General features: G+C 42.4%; 1 protein-coding gene across 4 annotated transcripts in view; it reads right to left on the bottom strand.

Annotated features, from left to right (window-relative positions):
- The window catches only part of AASDH (aminoadipate-semialdehyde dehydrogenase), a 139415-nt gene that overhangs the window by 61571 nt on the left and 53515 nt on the right, over positions 1-24329 (bottom strand). For all 4 annotated transcript variants that reach the window (XM_029587262.1, XM_029587279.1, XM_029587270.1 and 1 more), the window contains 5 exons: positions 22406-22641; positions 21538-21647; positions 17343-17515; positions 13745-13937; positions 951-1069 (listed from right to left, as the gene is read on the bottom strand). In XM_029587262.1, coding sequence (XP_029443122.1) covers positions 951-1069; positions 13745-13937; positions 17343-17515; positions 21538-21647; positions 22406-22641 — 831 coding nt within the window. The remainder of the gene's footprint in view (positions 1-950; positions 1070-13744; positions 13938-17342; positions 17516-21537; positions 21648-22405; positions 22642-24329) is intronic.

The following is a 24329-nucleotide window of genomic DNA, read 5'->3' as shown; positions in this document are numbered from 1 at the left end:
GTGGGTCCTGTGACACTGCTGTGGCCTGGCACGGTGAGGCCCTGTTCACAAAACGATGGTTTCGAACTACAGGGAAAGCGGGAAGCGCAAAGAGATGGCGCACATTTGATTTTGCCAAGTTTGTTTATTGAAAGGCCACAGAGGGTACAATATCTCAGCAAGCAGAACAATCTGAAGTGAACAGAGCCATGGGCCATACACATCAGTGCACTGCACCATAACTGGCTTTGCACAATGATTTCAAGAAACAGGCCAGGCAGAAGCAAGAAAGGCCTGAAGAAAGGCATGGTAGCTTCCTAGGCCCAGTTGCACACCTTGGACAATAAATGTAGCACCCCTGAACCATAGAGCAATATAAAACACGAGAATTCAGTGAAGTCAGCAGCAGCAGCACAGCTCCAGTGCCTGCCGGGCTAGTGCTGGGGAGCAAAGGGAGACCCAAGAGGCGTTTAATCCCACTCTTCCTAATCCCAGTCATTTATTTATGCAAACCAAAGCAGATGTTTTGCACTGTTCATAAACTGATCTGGTTTATTTTTAGCTCCTGAACTGCTTTGGACTTTTACCTTCACTGATCAAAAAGAGGCCTTGCCAGGCAACAATTAATACTCATTTATCAGGGACTCTGTGCCAGGAGTCTCTTTTTCCGTGTTTCAGTTTGTCTAAATGTGACTGAGACATTGCGAGACCTTTGTTCCTGCTCCCTGCTCCCTTCTTAGAAGGTGCCCTAGAGCAGAGGTCTCAGGCAGGGCTGAGAACAAGCCTCTCCTGTGCAAAGCTTGCTTGCCCTGAAAACCAGACCAGTTTGTGGCTTGCCAGGACTGGTGCTAAGAACTCCTGCCCTAGAGCTGGTGGCTGCTTTCCGCTTTCTGTTGTACTTTTCACACTTTAATCACCTCTCACGCGTATAGGAATACCTGTAAAGCCTACTAATCCATCAGGGACCCTACCTTCCATATGAACTGCAATCTGATCCACAGTTCCTCTTCTCCTGCCAACAGACAGCGATGTTTTCTTCTCTCTAAGCGTTGACTGTAAATCTTATTCAACTTGGCAATGTCAATTTTTCCTAGTTAAAAATGAAAAAAAAAAAAGTTGCATTTTTTAGACAAAATTCTGGATTATCCCTCTTAATAGGAATCAGCTGGCATTGTAAGCAATTTTATGTCTTCAGAGTATATTCTAGTTACATATAATATTAAGAAACTAGATGATCTCCAGACTAACGTCATGATGCCTTATCTTACAGAATGTGGCAGAAAGAGATTGTGAATTTTTATTTTTTTTTTTGTTACTTTAGTGTATGCACTTAGCAGTACGTCTGTATCTTGACTCCAGAGCTCCCTCTTTGGGCTTTACTCTTCTATCTCATTCCTTGCTTGTCCCAATCTTATCTCCAAAAGGAGTAAAAATAAATTAATTAGAAAAAAAAAAAAGTTGATTGGGACACACAATAAAGAAGACATAACAATAAGATGAAAGGGGATACAGCAGAAGGAAGACACAGTCAACATAAGGTTTGGAACAATCTTGATGATCAATCTACAGGTCACGGTAAACAAATCTGTCTGTGGGACTGCACCAACTTAAAAAAACCGAAATTTAAAAAAACCCCAAAAAACAAAACACTGCTTTATTTCTTTAAGGCATCTTTTACAATACTCCGTCAGGTCCTAATGCCCTTTCCTTTCAAAGGAAGAGAAACTTCCAAGCTCTCAGCATCCATTTTGCAAGTGCTCACTCATCTGCTATGTGAGGAACTAACTGCAAGTGCCTCAGGAGTACCTCGGTCTCTACACAGGCTGACAACTATGCACACCGTGAACGCCTCTTTGCATGAAAAGCAAATCATACTTACTATAGAAGAATTACAGGTTTCTATCTGATTTTTGCCAGATAAATGCAAACATGAGATAACTGCTACCCTACATACATTAATTTAATTAAATTTAGTACTTCTATTCTACCTTTTGCAGCTGGTCAACTAGTTCAACGAGGATTACAGCACAGCAGATTAGGTCAAAAGTTAGGGCAGGGTTGACAATCTCTGTAACCTATCCCACTAATAAGCACTGGCAAATTACAAAGAAACTGGAAAGCAGATCTACTCAGCAGATCTAGGGAAAGACCTTGATAACGCCCTCTATCTTTGACCTAATCTACCTCACGTTTAGTGTTATACCACCTGAACTTTCAGTTTACTTTGTGGTAATGCACCTCATTGTAATGTAAGCCCTCGAGGTGTACTACCCCCTAACTCAGGGCTTCCCAGACCTGTCCTGGGGACCCCACAGCCAGATGGGGTTAAAGGATATCCACAATGAATATACATGAGATTAATTTGTATATAGTGAGTCTCCATGGTATGCAAATTTATCTCATGCATATTCATTGTGGATATCCTTTAACCCCATCTGGCTGTGGGGTCCCCAGGACAGGTCTGGGAAGCCCTGAGTTAGGGGGTAGTACACTAAGAGGGCTTACATTACAGTGAGGTGCATTACCACAAAGTAAACTGAAAGTTCAATGGTATAACATTAAACGTGAGGTAGATTAGGTCAAAGATAGAGGGCGTTATCAAGGTCTTTCCCTAGATCTGCTGAGTGGATCTGCTTCCCAGTTTCTTTGTAATTTGCCAGTGCTTATTAGTGGGATAGGTTACAGTCTCCTGGGAAAACAGCCATGTTTTTATTTGGCCGTGATTTCTAAATAGTTATTGATTCCTTGCAGATAGGAGGGAAGTGCATGCCACAGATCTGGTGCAGCTCCATGGAAGGCTCTGAGTTTTCTTCATTCGGATTTCCTTAAGGAGTGGGGTGGCAAGCTGCTGTAGCTGACTTAAGAAAAGGGGGTTTTATTGGCAATGCCCTTTTATCTTTCTGGCTAGATATACGGGGCCAATGTTTTTTTTTTTTAGTACCTTGAATGTGAGTGATAGGATCTTACATCTGATATGTAGTGAAACAGCTAGACAAAGAGGGGAGAGACATGTTCCTATTTTTGCTACCCGTGATTGCTCTGGCAGCAGTGTACTGGAGTACCTGTAATTTGTTCATACTTTTTGGCGGAGCCCTGTGTAGATGGCATTGCAATAGTCCAAGTATGCAAGTACTGTGATTTGCCTTCCTGTTTGGAGTTTGCCTGGCAGCAGAAAAGGGGATAACTGCTTCACCATTCAGCGACAACAGATTGCTTTATTCATCACTGCTATTTGGCTTTCCATTGTCAGTGCAGAGTCTAGGATGATGCCCAGATTCTTCTCCTTCTATTGTAGATACAGCATGATATTATCTAAGACGAGCAGGGGTGGGGGTTGTCGGGTTGTGGTGAGTTGCTTACTCATGGGATTTCTGTTTTGTCCCTGTTTTTCAGGAGTTAGTTGTTGGTCATCCAGACTGTTATCTCATTCAGGCAGCTTTTTAGGACTGCTGTGATTTCTTCCCAGTTGTCTGATGTTGGCATAAGTGTAAGGAGCACTACATTTCCTTACTCATAGGTCTCCATTTGGGGAGGTGGTCAGCCTTTTTAGACCATCCCTAACATTTTCTCTTGCCCTTGTGCAGTGACTGCCTGAGCTCCCCTTTAAAAACTGGGTTGAGCATCTTCAAAGTGTGTTTGGCTGTAATTTAGGTTTGAAGAGGACTGGAGTTTTTGTTGCTGGTGATCCCAGTAGGCTCTACAGCCTTCAAAGTAAGATAACAGGGAGAAATCCTATCTCCTGTGCCCCTCACAGGCCAGGAGGGGATATTTTTTTTGGAGAAGAGTAAAGAGAGTTTTTGCCTTTCAGAGAGTGGGTGTGTTTTTCCATTGACCTGCTCAACCTTGGAAGGGAAGCCCCCTTCTTGGAAGGCGTAGGTTTAGGACTGCATCTCTGTTTACCAGTCAAGTAGGCTGGCAGTGCTCTGGAGAGAGATTTTGTTGGCAGAAGTACTGGGTTTTTTTCTATTTTTAGGGGAGGAATTGTTTTGGCCTTCATCTTCCTACCCCATCACTAGACTCGCTAGTCTTCCTTTCCAACCATTGGGGAAAGGACATAGATGCAAGCTTTTGGAGATGGATGAAGAGACTATAATACTGAGAGTTATTTTATTTTTGATGATGATGATGATGATGATGATGATTTTTGCTTTTCTTGCATGGATTTTGTTTTTTTATGTTGCAGTAAACATTTTTCTTTTGAACACCACTCTCAGTCTACTGTCAGATTCTTATTACTTGAGAACTGGTATGAACAGCAACCTAAGTACCAACTGAGTACCAACTGTGACGGTGAAGGTGTCGAGTGGGGAGCTTAAGAGGTTGTGTGGGCTGACCATCCATACCATCTAGGACCCCGAGCTTGGTCCTCCTTCATGCCGGTGGAAATCAGGCATTCAAGGTCCAAAGTCTGGAGAATGAAAGGAAGATCCAGGTCAGTGAGATTGACCCTGGAACTTGCTGTGATCCCTCTAATAGGGACTCTCAAACCAAGAGGGGTAACAGAAAGCATCTGAAGAGGGACCTGATGTTATGTATGTGGTGGAGTGTGACTTTGAAGAAGTCATCAATTTTTCAACATTTGTGTGGACTTCGTGGTTTTGGCCTAAGATCATGAAAACTCGCAGAATAGCGTCTTTCCAGCCATGGGAAGAGCATGGCAATCACATGACAAATCTACAAGATGCAGCTGTAAGTGCCCAGGACTCTGATGTCACTCAGGGTGTCAGCCCCTGCCAACCATTCAGCAGATACGTTTTTTCCCGGGTACAGGTTGGAACCATACAAACATGAGGAGAAAAGGAGAAAGCATGTGCGTGGACCTTTTGCTCAGGTAGGGAGAGTGAAGAGTGTTAGAGTTAGCAGGCATTGGAGTATTGAGATTTTTCTAACCAGCTCCTACAGCATGAGAGAATGATGGCTGATCTATCCATACCTCAGGTGGGATCTATCCATACCATCATCGTGCCCAGAGGAGGGTCAGGTCCTTATAACTGGAGAATCACCTAGCAACTTATCAAGGAGGGCTGTGTCCAGCAGCAGGGTGCCTCAGTCAGTGTGGAGCCTGAAGGCAACCCCTGGAGCTGAAGGTATATGCCTATTCTATTCTCAAGGCTGGCCTCAGCTAACTCTGGTGGGGTGCTCGATGATGGGTGCTGCCAAATGTGCAGAATGCCACACCCTTCAGAGGCCACAACCCGTGGCATTACAGTGTTACTGTTGCTGTGCTCCTGTTACTTTTTAGGTCAATTCCAATGCTGGACTGAGTCTGATATCCTAAATAGGGATTTGGAGGTGGCTATGTCCGAAGGGAGCATTGATAGTAATGGGAACTGAACCCAGAGACATGAATCCAATGATGTTTCGAGTGGCCCAGCCGATCCGTAGCTGAGTGGGGCTATGGAAACTAAGGGGTTGGGGTTTTAAAAGCATTGCTCGCATGAAAATGCCCATACATGCGTGTATGTCGACTGCACATGAGCAACAGATTTTTAAAAGCTGTGACTTACACACACATATATATATGTGCAAATTAAAGGAGCAAATAAGGAGTGGAGTTAGGGTAGGACATGGGTGTTTAGGGGTGGGGCCAACTATTATGTGCATAACTCAGTATTTTAAAACCTGCTGCTGCAGTGCGCACCAGCTTGTTAACCGCGTAACTTTACTGCTGCTCCTGAGAAGCAAGCCTGTAGATCTCACGTTTTAGGGCTTAATAACAGAGTGAAGAGTCTGGGTCAACTGAGGAGAGTGCAGATGAAGAACCAGAAGGGTCTGAATGACCTCAAGATTGACTGGTCCAACTTGTGGACTAATTGGAAAAACTGGGACTATCCCTCACATGAGCACGTTTTAAAATCTGTTCACTAGCGCATGTGAAAGCCATCAATTTCTTAAGGAAGAGATGTAAAGTATGTTTGCTCAAGTAACATCTTAAAATTATTTATTTATTTATTTGGCATTTTTCTATACCGATATTCTTGTAAACAAGTTACTAATCACCTCGGTTTAGGAGCCTACTTACACGTGCTAGGCATATTTTAAAGCTTATGCAGTTAAATGCACACATGATTTAAAATTCCAGTGTATCGCCACTTGTGCGCCTGTGTGTGTGTGTATGGACACCTGCACGGTCATTTTAAAATTGTTCTATGAGATGTGTATGGGCCTGCCGGTCAAGCGAGCAACGTGTTCCGAGGCAGCCCCAGATGAAATTGCTGAAGAGGGTCTGGAGGAGGTCGTTTCTGCCATCACTAGCGAAGCAAGGACTGAGTGCATAGCTATGGATGAAGGAGAACGAGAGTCGCTGAGAAGGTGAGCCACTTTACATTGGCCTCAAATAGGGCCTAGACTTCTGATCAGGTCTTTGGTGAGGTATCCCAGAGAGCTTCAGAGATATTCCTCGGATGAGGGTTCAACGACCACCCATACCATTTAGTACCCCAGAGGCTTGGTTCTCCCTGCTACTGGAACCTTGGCACCCAGGGTCCAAAGTCTGATGAATGAGAGGAAGATTAGAGGTCCTGGATAGTGGAATTGCCCTGGTACTTACTGTGACCCCTGTATTAGGAATTCTGAAACCAAGAGAGGGTTACATAAGGATTTGAATGTTGTCTGCATAGATGTATACTAGTCCAAATTTCCTTATGATGGTTGTGATGGGAGTGAGGTATACATTGAATAAGATTCACGATCTGGCAAATATTAAAGTACACTCCATTTCAGGGGCCAGGGTTTGGATGATTGTGCATTTATTATTTCTTGGGTTTTGCCAGTAAGGAAGGACTTGAACCAGCTTCTTCCTTTTCCCCAGATACCAATGTTTGTTAGTCTAGTCAGCATAACTTGGTGGTCGATTATGTCGAATGTGAAAGAGTAGTCAAGGAATATCAGAAGACCTGACACCATGATCCATCGTAAGTCGCATGCCATCTAATAGGGATACTAGAACAGTTTCTATACAGTATTATGTACGGAATCCCAACTGTGCCAGGCCCAATCTGTTGGTCTCTTTTAGATAGTTTCATAATTGTCTGGTAATTATATACTCCATGAGTTTAGCTAATGATGTGGGTTTAATACTGGGCAGTAGTTGGCACATTTTGAGGTATCTATTGAGGTTTTTTCTAGTGTGAGCCTGACATGGGTAGTGTACTTGTTGTAGTTAGACATTTAGGGGTAGATTTTCAAAGCATTACGCGTGCCGGGCCAATTTTCCAAGGCCCGGTCACGTGCGTAAGTCCCAGGGACTCGAGGAGGGGGGAGGCTAGAGGCCCCCGGCACAGCGGCCATTTGCAGCTGTGCCGGGAGATCGCGTGCCGGTGCTCGCAACCTGTGCCTGCCCCAAGGCAGGCGTAAAAGGTAAAATAAAGATTTTGGGGGGGCTAGGTTAGGGCTAGGGGCGGGTAGGTTAGGGGAAGGGGAAGGGAGGTTAGTGTAGGGGGTTGGGAAGTTCCCTCCCAGTCCGCTCCGAAATTGGAGCAGACTGTGAGGGAACTGAGGAAGGCTGCAGGCGTTGGCGTGCGTAGGATGCACAAGTGTGCACCCCCTTGTGCGCGCTGACCCCCGATTTTATAACATGTACGCACGTGTGTGTGCATATTATAAAATTGGGCATCCATGTGTGCGCTGGGTAGCACACGCATATGACTCGCACGCATCTTTGAAAATCTACCCCTTAGAGTTGTTACTAGGTAGGATAGCATTGATTTTGGTAGGTTCTTGAGGAGAAATTCAAGGCATGGATATGATGCACATCCTTCATTTCCTATTCAGTGATTTTTTTTTAATGTTTTCAGAGTTTATATTGTAAAATTGTTTGAGGGTGGTTGCATCTGCTTCCTGTTTCTTGTGTTGAGGACCTATGAAACACCTATTTTGTTTTGACCCTTTAAAGCCGGTTGACCAGTTATTATGAATGATTTATCTTTAGTGTCTGTTTGAGATTTTTTGGATAACACCCATTTTGTTACAGTAATATTCAGAAAGCTGATCACAGTCTGGAATGTTTCTAATACATTGTATAATTGTGGAGATGTTTAGGAGGCCATTAACAATGTGGAACATAAGAACATAAGAAAATGCCATACTGGGTCAGACCAAGGGTCCATCAAGCCCAGCATCCTGTTTCCAACAGGGGCCAATCCAGGACATAAGAACCTGGCAAGTACCCAAAAACTAAGTCTATTCTATGTTACCATTGCTAATGGCAGTGGCTATTCTCTAAGTGAACTTAATAGCAGGTCATGGACTTCTCTTCCAAGAACTTATCCAATCCTTTTTTTAAACAAAGCTATACTAACTGCACTAACCACATCTTCTGGCAACAAATTCCAGAGTTTAATTGTGCGTTGAGTAAAAAAGAACTTTCTCCAATTAGTTTTAAATGTGCCCCATGCTAACTTCATGGAGTGCACCCTAGTCTTTCTACTATCCGAAAGAGTAAATAACAGATTCACATCTACCCATTCTAGACCTCTCATGATTTTAAACATCTCTATCATATCCCCCCTCAGCCATCTCTTCTCCAAGCTGAAAAGTCCTAACCTCTTTAGTCTTTCCTCATAGGGGAGCTGTTCCATTCCCCTTATCATTTTGGTAGCCCTTCTCTGTACCTTCTCCATCGCAATTATATCTTTTTTGAGATGCGGCGACCAGAATTGTACACAGTATTCAAGGTGCGGTCTCACCATGGAGCGATACAGAGGCATTATGACATTTTCCATTTTATTCACCATTCCCTTTCTAATAATTCACTATGACGCCTAGATCTCTTTCTTGGGTTGTAGCACCTAATATGGAACCCAACATTGTGTAATTATAGCATGGGTTATTTTTCCCTATATGCATCACCTTGCACTTATCCACATTAAATTTCATCTGCCATTTGGATGCTCAATTTTCCAGTCTCACAAAGTCTTCCTGCAATTTATCACAATCTGCTTGTGATTTAACTACTCTGAACAATTTTGTGTCATCTGCAAATTTGATTATCTCACTCGTCGTATTTCTTTCGAGATCATTTATAAATATATTGAAAAGTAAGGGTCCCAATACAGATCCCTGAGGCACTCCACTGTCCACTCCCTTCCACTGAGAAAATTGTCCATTTAATCCTACTCTCTGTTTCCTGTCTTTTAGCCAGTTTGCAATCCACGAAAGGACATCGCCACCTATCCCATGACTTTTTACTTTTCCTAGAAGCCTCTCATGAGGAACTTTGTCAAATGCCTTCTGAAAATCCAAGATTACTACATCTACCGGTTCACCTTTATCCACATGTTTATTAACTCCTTCAAAAAAGTGAAGCAGATTTGTGAGGCAAGACTTGCCCTAGGTAAAGCCATGCTGACTTTGTTCCATTAAACCATGTCTTTCTATATGTTCTGTGATTTTGATGTTTAGAACACTTTCCACTATTTTTCCTGCCACTGAAGTCAGGCTAACCGGTCTGTAGTTTCCCGGATTGCCCCTGGAGCCCTTTTTAAATATTGGGGTTACATTTGCTATCCTCCAGTCTTCAGGTACAGTGGATGATTTTAATGATAGGTTACAAATTTTTACTAATAAGTCTGAAATTTCATTTTTTATTTCCTTCAGAACTCTGGGGTGTATACCATCCGGTCCAGGTGATTTACAACTCTTCAGATTGTCAATCAGGCCTACCAATCTTCTAGGTTCACCCTGATTTGATTCAGTCCATCTGAATCATTACCTATGAAAACCTTCTCCATTACGGGTACCTCCCCAACATCCTCTTCAGTAAACACCGAAGCAAATAAATAATTTAATTCTTTCTTCTCTAAGTGCCCCTTTAACCCCTCGATCATCTAACGGTCCAACTGACTCCCTCACAGGCTTTCTGCTTCGGCTATATTTTAAAAAGTTTTTACTGTGAGTTTTTGCCTCTACAGCCAACGTCTTTTCAAATTCTCTCTTAGCCTGTCTTATCAATGTCTTACATTTAACTTGCCAACGTTTATCCTATTTTCTTCTGTTGGATCCTTCTTCCAGTTTTTGAATGAAGATCTTTTGGCTAAAATAGCTTCTTTCACCTCCCCTTTTAACCATGCCGGTAATCGTTTTGCCTTCTTTCCACCTTTCTTAATATGTGGAATACATCTGGACTGTGCTTCTAGAATGGTATTTTTTTTAACAATGACCACGCCTCTTGCACACTTTTTACTTTTGTAGCTGCTCCTTTCAGTTTTTTTCTAACAATTTTTCTCATTTTATCAAAGTTTCCCTTCTGAAAGTTTAGCACGAGAGCCTTGGATTTGCACACTGTTCCTCTTCCAGTCATTAAATCAAATTTGATCATATTATGATCACTATTGCCAAGCGGCCCCACCACCATTACCTCTCTCACCAAGTCCTGTGCTCCACTGAGAATTAGATCTAAAATTGCTCCCTCTCTCATTGTTTCCTGAACCAATTGCTCCATAAAGCATTTTATTCCATTCAGGAACGTTATCTCTCTAGTGTGTCCCGATGATACATTTACTCAGTCAATATTGGGGTAATTGAAATCTCCCATTATTACTGCACTACCAATTTGGTTAGCTTCCCTAATTTCTCTTAGCATTTCACTGTCAGACTCATCATCTTGACCAGGTGGACGGTAGTATACCCCTATCACTATAGTCTTCCCTGACACACAAGGGATTTCTACCCATAAAGATTCAATTTTGTATTTAGTCTCATGCAGGATGTTTATCCTGTTGGACTCTATGCCATCCCGGACATAAAGCGCCACACCTCCTCCCGGGTGCTCCTCTCTGTCATTGCGATATAATTTGTACCCCGATATAGCACTGTGCAATTGGTTATCCTCTTTCCACCATGTCGCTGAGATGCCAATTAAGTCTATGTCATCATTCACTGATATACATTCTAATTCTCCCATCTTACTTCTTAGACTTCTGGCATTAGCATACAAACATTTCAAAGTTTGTTTTTTGTTTGTATTTTCATTCTGCTTTTTAATTGATAGGGATAAGTTAGAATTTTTTAGCTCAGGCGAGTTTTTAGTTACAGGCACTTGGACTATTTTTCTAATTATTGGAACCTCACTGTCAGGATGCCCTAATTCTAATGCATCATTAGTATCCTTTGAAGATACCTCTCTCCGAACCATGCGCTGCTGAGCGACTGTCAGCTTTCCCCTTTGTTCTAGTTTAAAAGCTGCTCTATCTCCTTTTTAAAGGTTAGTGCCAGCAGTCTGGTTCCACCCTGGTTAAGGTGGAGCCCATCCCTGGTTAAGGTAGAATAGCTCTCTGGTGGGAATGTTTGCTTCCTTTATGACATTTGAATAGCAGGCCTTTTTGATTCATTTAGCGCTGTCCTGAAGTTCTTAAAAGCTAATGCCCATACTATTCTATTTTCTTGTCTTCTTGATGTTTCCCACTTCTTCCTTGTTTTCTGCAGCTCTTTCTTAGTTGCCTTAATTATATCTACAATTCTTTCACACCTATCTCACTGTTTTCTGGAGAAAGATACATTTTGATCTTTCTATGCTATAAAAAATAGCAGAACAGAAGGTGAAAGTTAGCTAGAATGATGTTCATTAATTATTTTCTGTTTACTATTGCAGGGAAATTGTTCACTACAGAAGGACTATTTATTTATTTCAATTGTTTAGATTCTCATCTTTCAAAGGAATCTGACAACTAGATTCATCATTCTGCTATATTTATAGCAGAATGTTTCGCAAAAAAAAAGGGGGGAGGGGCGAGGGGGCGATAGTGGGCAGCCGGCTGCATCGTGGGGGTACGGTTTTACCTGCCATGGTGTGGTGGCCTCACCGCATACTATCGCCCCCATAGCGCCACAGGAAAAGGTGTAGTTATTTCCCACGGTGCTGCCGGCAATAATGTGAAAAACATTATCGCCCGCAGCACTGCCGGGAGGTAACTCCGCCCAAACCCCACCCACACTCCTCCCCTTCCCCTAATTTTAATAATAATACCTCCGTGACTCCGGCACATCGCACAATAAAGAATGATCCTATGAGTGTCTTACAAAAATGAACATAAAATACAATAGATACAAACATAAAACTCCCATTAATCTCTGCTTTACAATGCTTTGAAAATTCAGATAATTCCCACCAATCTAAACTTCTTGGAAAGGCAATTGCATAAACTTTGGGCAGCATGAAAACAAAAATGCCCTGTAAGTAAATGCTAACCCTAGCTTCATAGGAGTCTGTATATTCTAGCTGGCCCTTCTGAGGGATGGCTCGAAGGCTTCAGACTGGCCCTGGCCCAGAGTTACTTCAGAGCAGGAGGGTGAGCAAGCCTCCAGACTTCAAAACGCATGGAACCTCCATTCCAGCTTCAAGTCCAGCTGCCTTCAAAGATCTTCCCCATTTAAACCTTCAGCCTGAAAGTTTTCAAAGGGCTTTACCTTAATTTTCTTTAATATGCAAAATCTTTGGATAAGACACTGAGCCAAAGCATGAATAAGATGCAAAAACTAAATGGCATGCTTCTTCCTCATCTGCAAATTTTAGTGTCTTAGAAAATATTTGGGTGGGAGAATGGAAAGAAAAAGTTCTTCAATACTTAGCAACAATGCACCTGGCCTATGAACAAAATATGGGGACTCTATGAGGCCTTGTCCAATTAAAAAAAAAACCCAACCTAATCTGAGTGTGAAAGGAATCATCATTCTTGACAAGCACCAATCACCTCTTCCCTTATAACTATTGATCACGTAAGTCAAATTTGACAGATGTTTTAAATACTTTACAATCACATTTTTACATTCACATAGCTTTCAGCATAACTCACTTATGGGCCAATTCAGTAAAGTCCGCGGGAGAGCGGACGAACGCCCGCTCTCCCGGCACATGCACAGGTCACTCGCCTATGCGCGCGATACAGTATTTAAATTAGGTAGTGCGGTAGAAACGGGCAAAAGGAGGCGCTAGGGATACTAGTGAGTCCCTAGCGCCTCCTTTTGACCCGGAGCGGCGGCTGTCAGCGGGTTTGACAGCCAACGCTCAATTTTGCCAGTGTCGGTTCTCGAGCCCGCTGACAGCCACGGGCTCGGAAACCGGACGCCGGCAAAATTAAGCGTCCGGTTTTCAGCCTGACAGCCGCTGGCCCATTTAAATTTTTTTATTTTTTTACTTTTTTTTACCTTTCGGGATCTCCGGCTTAATATCGTCATGATATTAAGTCGGAGGGTGCACAGAAAAGCAGTTTTTACTGCTTTTCTGTGCACTTTCCTGGTGCCGGCAGAAGCTAGCGCCTACCTTTGGGTAGGCGTTAATTTCTTAAAGTAAAATTTGCGGCTTGGCTGCACATTTTACTTACTGAATCGCGCGGGCATACCTAACAGGGCCCTCAACATTGCATGTTGAGGGCCCTATTAGGTGCTGTGGGTTGGACGCGTGTTTTTCTCCCCTTACTGAATAAGGGGTAAGGGAAAACACGCGTCCAAGGGCAGGTTAACAGTGCGCTTCGATGGAGCGCACTGTATCGGCCTGTTACTTTGACATAAGGGATCACAATACAGCTTGCAGCAATAAAAAGATGTCTAACCATACATAAAGCAAAGCGCTTCCAATAAAGAAGAAAGGTGATCTTTTTTATTCCTTCTGAAACATTTAGTTTATAAATGTTGGGGTGTTTATTGAGCTGCAACATTAAAAAACAACAAAAAAAAACAAAAAACCAGCAATTGCACTTGACAGCAATCTACTAAAGTAAATTAATATGAGTACCGAGTAATGTTTTTCAGAGTCCGAGCACTTATTTACCATGAGATGTGAAGGGTAGGACATCAATCATCATCAGATCATCGGGGAACGCAGGACGTGGCAGATGCTTCTGCAGCTCTCTAAAAATCTCTCGTTCTTCTGCGCTGCCTTGGGGTACAACGAACAAGACTAATTTTTCCTCTTGGTACCAAGTCACTGCACAGGTTTCCACTTGGCTAAGGCTTTCTGCTGTCTGCAATGCAATTTGGATGTGTTTAAAATCTTACAAATGACAGCCTGCTCATTCTCATTCTTTTCCACGTTTCTGTAATTTCCATGGGAGGGATTTCTTTCCTTCGTAGGTGACTCTGCACTTGATAAGGCAGTGCAGAACTGCGGTGAAAATAAAGTGAGTGGACACTCTTCTGTCTCCCCCTTGCTATCCACTGTGCGGAAGAAGGAGGACTAACCACTTTGGTGTTATTCACTGGATCTTGTTGACAAGTAGCTAAGGTGAAAGAATGAAGAACAGATGGGTTTTAAGAAAGACTGACAGCACAGATAAAGAGATTGCTAACAGAAGTATGCAGAATGAAACTTTAGAATTCTATCTATAATATCTAATCCATATCTAATATCTATAATATCTAATATCTATAATATCTGATATCTATAATATCTGATATCTATAATATATAAATTCTATCTATAATATCTAATCCAAACCAACATAACCAACAACAACCAAAACATCAAATTGAACACTAAGATAACCTCATCATGGTCAAATTTTGATACCGCCTCCACTCTCAAAATTCAATCTACTATAAATAAAATGAATCCCGCCAGCCATCCAATAGACAACATCCCTATAACAACCCTCAAAACAATTGAACCCACCATATCTAAAACTATCATCAAAATCGTCAATTTATCCCTGACTGAAGGTAATTACCCCAAAAGCCTCAAATCTGCAGTTATCAAACCTATTCTAAAAAAGAACAACTTAGATCCTGAAATCCTCGCTAACTATCGCCCCATCTCAAACCTATCATTCATAGCCAAAACCAGTGAAAAAGTCGTACACACCCAACTTGACGACTATCTTGAAACAAACAACATCCTACCTCCAACTCAATATGGATTCAGAAAAAACCTAAAAACAGAATTTCTCCTTCTCTCACTAAATGTTATAATACCAAGAGGCTTCGACAAAGGTGAAAAATACCTACTCATCCTCCTTGACCTCTCAGCTGCTTTCGACACAGTAAACCACAATATACTGTTAGAACGACTGACTCAAATCGGCTTAACTGACACCACTCTAAAATGGTTCTCTTCCTATTTATCTGACAGAGCCTACCAAGTTTTAATCAATAACAACCCATCCAGAAAGACCAACCTCAACACTGGAGTTCCCCAGGGATCAGCATTATCCGCCACTCTATTTAACATATACCTTCTCCCCATCTGCCAATTACTAAAAGATAATGGAATCACCCACTTTCTCTACGCTGACGACATTCAACTTCTAATTCCCATCCAAAATTCGATTGAAGACACCTACAAGAAAATCTCGACTCTACTTATCTCAATTAAACATCTCGTAAATTCTCTGAAGCTCATAATCAACATAGACAAAACTGAAATAATACTCATGGACAAAAAACCCAATCCAACTCTGCCACCCCTGCCTTTACTTGACAAACAAATGAACTCTATACTCCCCACCACCCACACCAGGAACCTTGGAATTATCATTGATAAAGAACTTTCATTTAAGAACCACATATCAAATAAAACTAAAGAAGGATATCACAGACTTCTAAACCTAAGACACTTAAAACTGTTTCTTAACCTTTATGATTTCAGAATGGTCTTACAACTACTCATTTTCTCTACCTTCGACTACTGCAACTCCTTACTAATTGGAATACCTTATTCAAACCTCAAACCGCTCCAGATTCTGCAGAACTCAGCAGCCAGAGTTCTGACAGGAACAAAAAGAAATGAACACAACGCCCATATTGATCTCACTTCATTGGCTCCCAATTAAAGAACACATTGGACACAAATCAATGACCATCATTCATAAAATTCTAAACAATGATCATCAAGGACTAAATGGCTTAAACATAACCCCCCAGAATTCTCAAAGAAACCTATGTTCAAACAACTCAGGATGCTTAAACATCCCCCCCATCAGAGATGCGCATCTAACAACAAGAGAAAGAGCTTTTTCCATTGCCTCCCCTAAATTTTGGAACTCCCTTACCTAAAGATCTGAGAACCCAACCCAACCTCAAAACGTTCAAAAAAGACCTAAAAACATTGCTGTTTCGCAAATTCTACACTGACCTTCATACTTCTGAACATCCAATCGAACTTTCATCCAAAAACCTCAAAATAACTTCTCTCCAACCAGAACAAACAATCCTTCCTCCTCCCACATAATGATACTTTCTGGACTTGAAATGTTTAACCTCTGTTTAATATGCACATTGTTATACTTTTTCCACAATTGTTAAGAGAGTTACAATTTAAATTTTGTAAACAGTTATGATGGCTTTACCGAATGACGGTATATAAAACTCAAACAAACAAACAAACAAACAAATAAATAAATAATACTAAAGTACCAGACAAGAGAAAGACACGCTTGGCGTAACACTGTAGGGTGTGCAGCAAAGAGAATGACAAACCAGGTGGATTGAAGACATGAAAGACTAGGGATGAGGGTGGCACAGATCTACCTACATGGGGAGAGATTGGGCCTGACAAACACAGCGGAGTAATCCATAATTAGAGAGGCCGAATAGCAGCCATCAGAGCTGTCTCTGCAACACCTCTAGACATGCGCAACTTAAGTTCATTGGGAATCAAACTCTGATTTCACAAAGGCAGGCAGGTTATCTGGCCAGACCTGCAAACCAAATATTTCTTGTCACATGTTACTTCTTCAGTCACCTGAAGAAGCACTTCAGTTTTTGATAACTCCAAGTCACTGAGATCAAAATGCCCCTGCCTCTCCACCTGAGGATCTATCATGAAAATAAAGGAGAAAATAACTCCTAAACTAAAAGTCTTTTCACATGAGGAGGAGTCTGGTGCCACCCCACCAAAAAAAGCATATACCGGTACTTTCTTAGTCAGCACACACAACCTACTGGAGACCAGTGGTGGGAGAGGAAGGGTCTGTGGCTTCCGAAAGCCAGCTCTAAAATCACAAGAGAAAAGCTCTTTACATTTCACTGAAAGGGCAGGACCAAAAGGCCTCTGAGTAAGCAGTGTACGGTGAATAGATTGTCTGTTTTTATGGGAAAAAGGTTTCTTCCTAACAACTATTAAGATAAGCTTTGATTTCATTTATAAAGACAGAAATCTTTATCAGAGATTAAGAAATCAATGGAAGCAGAGACTCCAGCAAGTACAGCGACTGCCCTTCACTGAGCTGCATTCTTTACTGTCCGCCTGCTGCAACTTTACAGTCATTCAAGTGAGCAGAACACACGCGGCTTTCCTTCGCATCTGGCCCAAGTCATTTTGGCAAACGCATACTGCTGATTTCTCTACCAGGGGAGTGAGAGACAAAGCTTTAGCTCATGGTGGATGTGATGTTTTGTTCTGATATTGGTCTGCTTCGTGTTCTTTTTCTTACCTGCTGCACAACTGCCAGGTTAATGCGTGTCCCATGACGTTTAATCTGACTGTCCTTCCGACCCAAGAAAAACATGTTTGTACCCTTCACTGCTGCCAGGTCTCCTGTGTCTCTCATCGTGCCCAAGGGGACGATGACTTCATCATCCAAGAAACAGATCCGCCTTTTTCCCCCTGTGGAAGCAACAAGGTTTTAGTTTACTAATTGACAGGTGCTGCAGGCAATTTGCCTGATGTGCCTGAAAATGTAAGAGCCTTGGGGCTAACAGTTTAAAGATGTGAATTGCTGCATCATTAAATGTATCATTTTCTTCTTAATGACTTGGGGGCCAACATAATAAGACCCGCGCCAAAATTGAGCTTATTTTTGAGAGTGTGCGCGTGATAAAAAAAAAAAAACAGGCGGCCCTGCGGGATGTAATAAAAAAATAGTATGCAAATGAGACCTGCGCTAGCCAAAAAAATCCGCACAAAAACCCACGCTAAAGCCCCAATGCAGAAACCCGCGTGAAAAACAGGTGCTAAATATCGGTGCTATTGAAAAAAATGCTGAAGAAATCCTTATTGGCTGTTTAAAGTGACACTGAAGTGCAATTGGTGTGCATGCATGTCCATCAAATTTCCTGGGACACTCCTCCTTGCAGGGCTCTAAAAGACAGCTCCTTCCAGGGCCCTGTGTGGGTGGTGGTAGATGGTGGGACTAAATTGTGACTGCTGAGTGGCATCTTGTTGTGCTGCTTGTTTTTCCCTCGCTGTTATCCCATCTTTTTGTCTTTTGTCTGTGACTGAATCTTTAGAGTGCATCTGCTTGTTTGTCTGTAATTGTCTGTCTGTCTCTGTTTTTGTCTGCTTTAGGTTCCTGAAAGAGCAGAGTGAGTGTTAGTGGTTGTGGTGAGGATGGAGGGTGACAGAGGGCCTGTGAATGGGGGAGAAGATGGAGTGTGACAGGCTGGCAGGTGGTGATGCACTGGATAGGAGGAGTGTGGTGAGTGAGTCAGTTGAGCATAGCTAGGGAGGGGAGATGTGTGCAGGAGGTAGAGGGTGCAGCTGGGGGGAGGGGGGAGGAAAAGAGGGTGGTGGAGGTGCCAGAACAGAGAGAGGGGAAGGTGGGATGGCAGCTGGGAGAGGGAGTAGGGCCCAGGAAGGTAGGGATACACACCACTCATCTGACAGCAATGAACAGGTGGGAACTAGCAGCCAATAGGAGGAGAAGAGGCGACAGTGGGATGTGTACGTCTGGGATAAGGAGAAAGACCTTCTGGTGAGGCGGGTCTGCGAAAAGAATGCTGCGCTCTTTGGTCAGAAGACATTCACTAAGGTGAGGAAGATCTGGAAGAGCATTGAGAAGGATGTCAGCAGTCTGTCGGTGGCCACTAGGACAGTGAACCAGCTCAAGCACCGTTGGCAGTACACCAGGTTGGCTGTCAAGGCCAAGCTGGCACCAATAGAGCAATCCAAGCATTGGACAGGAGGAGGTCCACCATGCAAGGTACACTTGTCACAGACCAAAAAACTGGTCCAGGTGACTCTGCAGCAGGACTTTATCATGGATGTCCATACTGGGGGCACAGATTTGGACACTGTGGAAGGAGGTGGTCTGCAGAGGAAGGAAACAGAGATTGCAACCACAGAAACACCTGCCACACACGTCTGCCACAGAGGCACCTGCCACACAGGAGCATGTCATGGCCAAAGAGAGCCAGGCCCATGATGCACCCATGGGAACTGAAGAACTCACTTTGAGGTGCCAAAAAGTGAAATATAAATCCGATAAATAAATAATAAACAAAAGAAGGAGCTATATAACTTGACCATGCTCTATGTCCATGTATATTTCATTGCTGCTTCCTTTGAATAAATAAAGACTAGCAATGATCCTCTGGGCTCAGAGGCAGGGCCGGCCAGAGAAGGGAGCAACCAGGAGGGCTGTTTGGCCTGTGCCTAAGACTTAGACACCTGTTCATTTTTTTGGCTTTCAGTAGTTTCACAATTTGTTTTTATGTACAACCCTATCAGATCAAAATGTAACACACTCTCAACTCAGCTGCAAATTAAATTTTTATTTTTCCTATGGCTTAGGGGCCTCAAAAGCTGAACATGGCCGAAGGGTTCTCTCGCTGGGCCTGCAACAGCCCAGAGTAAATTTTGAAGTGGCGTGCTCCATTAGCATCTCAGAGAGTGGCTCTAGGACCCTTGCAGGGAATATTAAGCACTCCAACTGTTCGAATCATTCTGTATCTTATTCTAAAAGTAAGGGTTACTAAATAGGGATAAAAATCCTCAGCTAGTTAATGCCAGACATCAGCCCTGGTTCCAATTCAGCTGGAAACTGCTAGGTGAAAACCAACAGAATGGCTTAAGGTGCTGTGCAACAGGAGTCTAATATTCCATGTGACACTTTTGCTGAGAGAGAAGCTGTTTGCGATAGAGTACAGTCAGTGAAAATTAAACTTTACTAAAACAAGGCCAGAGAAACGGGCAACAAGAAATGAGGAGACACGGTGGAGGGGAAAGCCTCTCCTCTGAAAAGCTCCAGCAGGTTTAAATCACTAGCTTCAGGAACAGCAGCAGACAAGGACTATGGATTTAATCCTGAGGATCTTTAGTAAAAATGAGTTGGTGCACTCAGGCTAATGCAACTTTCCCTAACATTGGTTTTAACTCATTTAAGAGCAGAGTCATTAAAAGCATGCTAAATTTCAAAGACTATCCCAAAAAGATTTCAAATCTGAATGGACACACAGAAAATGTAGTTTTCAAGGGTTTTAATAAGTTAATGATATACGCACTCTAAAATTCTACAGGCTACAGTATACCTTCAGGTTTCCCCACGCTAAATGGCCCAAAGCAAACAGGCCAGTTAGCCCAGGGGATGCAACAACCCCTCAAAAATGTATGTTTTCCTGATTTTCCACAGCCCTGAAATCATCAGGCCCCCCCACGGATCCCTTCTCAGCAGGAGAAGCACTTAACCTCCTCTCTGCCTTGCATCATGGTCAAATTGGTACCACCGAGCTGCACTTCACATTCAGATTGGGATTCAAGGACAGCCAGAGGCAAGCACCGCTCCTCCTGATGGTGGCGAGGTAGGAGTGGGGGAGAGAGGGAGGGATGGAGTGCAGAGGGCCCTAGGAGCAATCTGGGGGGCCCTACACTTTTGGTGCATTAGTGGGAGGGAGTGGTCAGCTGTGGAGGGTCTGTGTGCTAGCCTTTTCACAGTCAAACGTAAGGCACTTTTGTGCACAAGGGGATACTCCCCTCATTTTAACAATTTCTACATGCAACTGTGCTCAGTTTTATTGCAGATGCACTGTATGTGTTTAGTACGGGCTTTCATGCCTACTGTATCTCATGCTGCAAGTGTTAGCACATGTTAACCCTCAACATGTTATTGTATAGCAAGTTTCTAGTAGCTGTGCTGGTTCTGCGGAAAACTGGAAGTTTTGTAGGCTGTGATACTTTTTAGTGAAGCAACAGAAAAAGATGCTAAACGATATAAGATTTTAAAACCACACATGACCTCATATAGTTTGGAAAGATCATGTATAGCATTACTTTACATTGGCCCAATAAAAGATAGCACAAACTGGGAAGATTCCTCAGTGAGTGCAGTGACATTGGTGATCAGTTCATTGTGTCCCTTGTCTGCTGCGGCTGGAAGGTATGAGACTGTCTGCATCTTCATTTTATGATTAGAAGCAAGAAATAATACACCTAACAGCAAACATCCTGTAAGTATACACAGCCCCAGACAATATCACAGTATGCTTTGTAATTTATTTCTTTCCCCTATCTTTTCAAGGGAAAGATGCAGGAGATTTTGAGGCACCTGCCAGAACTCATATTTTATTCCTTCCTACGACAATATGGAGTCAAACCTGGAATGATATTATTACTATTACTGTTATTGACCAAGTACAGTTGGGCACGCTACGGCAGGGGAGGGGAATAATGAATTATTACTTTTAACCACCTACTGAATGAGTTCAAATTTGGCTTTTGCTAGTACTGCTGCTTTAAGACGGGAGGACAGGGAAGTGAAGACAATCCAAAACTGAACCAGGGGAAGAACGTCAACTGCTTGTTATTGCTGGGCACTTAACATAGATAACATCATCATCTTCCTTCATAATGTATATAAAATAAACGTTAACACTCTTTTCCTTTTTACATATGTAGTAAGTGGATAAACTAACCCACAAATACGTGTCCCTCCCCTTCCTGAAGTGCTATGCCACTGGCATCTCGGATTTCAACAACTGTTCCAGACAGGGGGCTGCCAAGTGGTACAGGGCACTCCTCTAACCTACAAAAAACAGAGACACAAATTTAGTCGGCATGTGTGCTCGTTCCAAGAGGAAAGAGATTATAAGCAGCCCTAAAAACATTATCACTACAAAATGCTTACTGCATGCCATCTCCCTTTCTGTATCATGCACTCCCTTTAAGCTCGGACAAGTACGTCTGCCATGACAGAACCCTGGGCTTCCACGCCACTAGTACTTCTCCCGTAATACTGTAATTACCTTCCAAAGTGTTACAAACTCTCAAGCAACAGCTCTCTATATATTAGCAATACTCTTATGTTAACACAGAGTACATAATTGTATTGCTCCTGGAGGAAACTGGATTCTCTGCAAGTTCCGATAATTGTTATGTTGGTTAGACAAAAGGCATCTAAAGATGATTCTGTTAAGATCTTTTAAGACAGCATAAAAATTCTGTGTGTCTGATAAAAGGGACCAATCTGGTCTCAAAAACTGATGTGCACCGACACCTTTAAATTCTTCCTAGCTGCAAAGAGCTCAGCAGCATTAGGAGAAATGCCAAGGGCCTGATTAGTAAAGGCTTTAAGCTTACTGAATCGGTCCCGAACTCAGAGGCCCACGGTGAGTATTCCTCTTTAGAAGAAATGTTCTGCTTCCTCTTTTAATACAAATATTTAACTAAGTACTTTATGCAAATGATCTCTTGAAGCACAAGCATGAGCTGAGGGATGGCAAAGAAGTTAAAAAGAAGAGGGGAGCTGAAACTATTTTGACCTCTGGACAATATTTTATTCACCTGGCATTAGGAAGTTCTTCAGGGATCCTGTAGCATGTGGCCCAGCTGGATACTTCTGTTATCCCATAAAGATTAAACACTTGTGTTTGATTTCCCGCTTCTCGCCAGCTTCTGAGGACATTCGTGGCTGGAAAGGCTTCTCCACCAAGGGCTAAAACACGCAGCGAGGTATCAGCCGACAACACTGCTGCCCGAATCAAAGATGTGCCAAATCTTCGGAGGAGCGTTGGTGTTGCCTAAACAGTAACAAAGAGAATTTCCAAGGCGCAAAATGTCAAGTGCATCAATATCTTCAGCCCTTCAAGTCCAAAAATGAAGAAACGGGCAACTACTTTGGGCTTGGCAGCTCTTTGGGGATAAATGTCTCAATTCAGGGTAAAAGTGAGGCTGATGGATTATATTTTGGTTTAGATGTTTTTTTCTTTGCAGGAGTGTGCAAAGGAATGCCACAATGACCATGCCTTAGTATCACATGACTTTTGTGCACTTGTTTTTATTCTACTGAAATTCCAACATCATGCTCCCCTTTTGCACTTCTTTTCCCAAGTACAACATTAAGGAAATAAAGGTCAATAAACAAAACAATATAAGGCAAGGAATTTTTATTAGACTAACTTAGAGGATAACTTTCAAAACTGCTCACGTCTGCCTTGATACACGTGTAGCTGGGTGCACGGTAATTTACTACTGTATTTTATAACCTCTGCACAAATGATATGCGCAGATTATAAAAAAAACAAGCACAATATGCACTCACATATGCTCGCATATCTAAAAACTATGAGCCGTACAAATTTGGATTTATGTAGATAAATGCCAATTTATCCAGCTAAGTAGCAGCACATAGTCGGATAGGTCTGAAAAGCACAATTTGGACAGACAAGTAGTTCTTTTAAAGCTTATCGGGCTATGGAGGCCTGCTGCTACATAGATAATAAATCGAATATAGCCAGATAAGTGCCACTACTTAACCAAATAAGTTCAAATTTGTCTAAGAAGAGGGAAAGGCGCTACTTAGCTGAATAAGTTGGAAATTAGTCAGATAAGTGTGCGCAACTCATACACCTGTCTTTTTGAACTTCCAGTTTTATAAGGATTCATGTGTAGATTTTAGTTGCATTAATTTGACGCTTTCCCACCTGTAAGTCGGCTTTTACATAGGCAAGTCAGGGTATTTTATAACATGCGTGCAGAAATGAAATAACCAGTTTTACCAACTAGTCTACCAGTTTACCCAGTCCATCTGCAGCTAATGAAGACCCTCCTGGCTCTTCAGCCTGAAGTCCCCCCATTACAACCAGCCCCTCTACCCTGTCATTTTTTTACTTTTACAATGTTTACCATCACTTATACCTGATATTGAGCAGAACTAAATACACGCAGGTAAAAAAGACGTGTGTCATTTTGGCAGGTTTTAAAATAGCAACTTACGCATGTACACTGGCCCCTCCCCGCAACACCCCTGGCCCACCCCTTTTTTTTGTGCCCGCAACTTTTGAAAATCTGCCTCTTAATACATTTCTTTAGTAGCTTTTGGAAGCTAATATGCCCTTCATTGGGTTAAAACAAAATGAACATTTCAGAGCAAAAGATGATGTGATTTCAAAGAGGAGAGAGGGGTCAGGTTATCCCCCTTTATGAATTGGTAAAAAAATTCACTGCGGACTTTACATCAAAACGTACAGTTTTGAAAATAGCCCTCAAGTCAAAAAGCTTATACCAACTGAAGAAATGCAAAAAAAAAAGTTAAAAAGCCAACATACCCTTTTAAGCTAAAAGAAAACTGGTTAGAAAACCGAAACACGGCCATTATTTTGCTACCTCTTTTTTGTTTTTGCCATTTCTTCATTTTGGTAAAAGTTCTTGAATTGAATAAAGATCGACTTTGGGAGGGTAATTTTCAAAGGTTATTTCCACAAGTAAA

The sequence above is a fragment of the Rhinatrema bivittatum genome, chromosome 1 (genome assembly GCF_901001135.1).
Source record: "Rhinatrema bivittatum chromosome 1, aRhiBiv1.1, whole genome shotgun sequence".
In the NCBI taxonomy this organism is placed as follows: Eukaryota; Metazoa; Chordata; class Amphibia; order Gymnophiona; family Rhinatrematidae; genus Rhinatrema; species Rhinatrema bivittatum.
The sequence above is the reverse complement of the archived record's forward strand: the minus strand, read 5'-3'. Positions and strand labels throughout refer to the sequence as shown.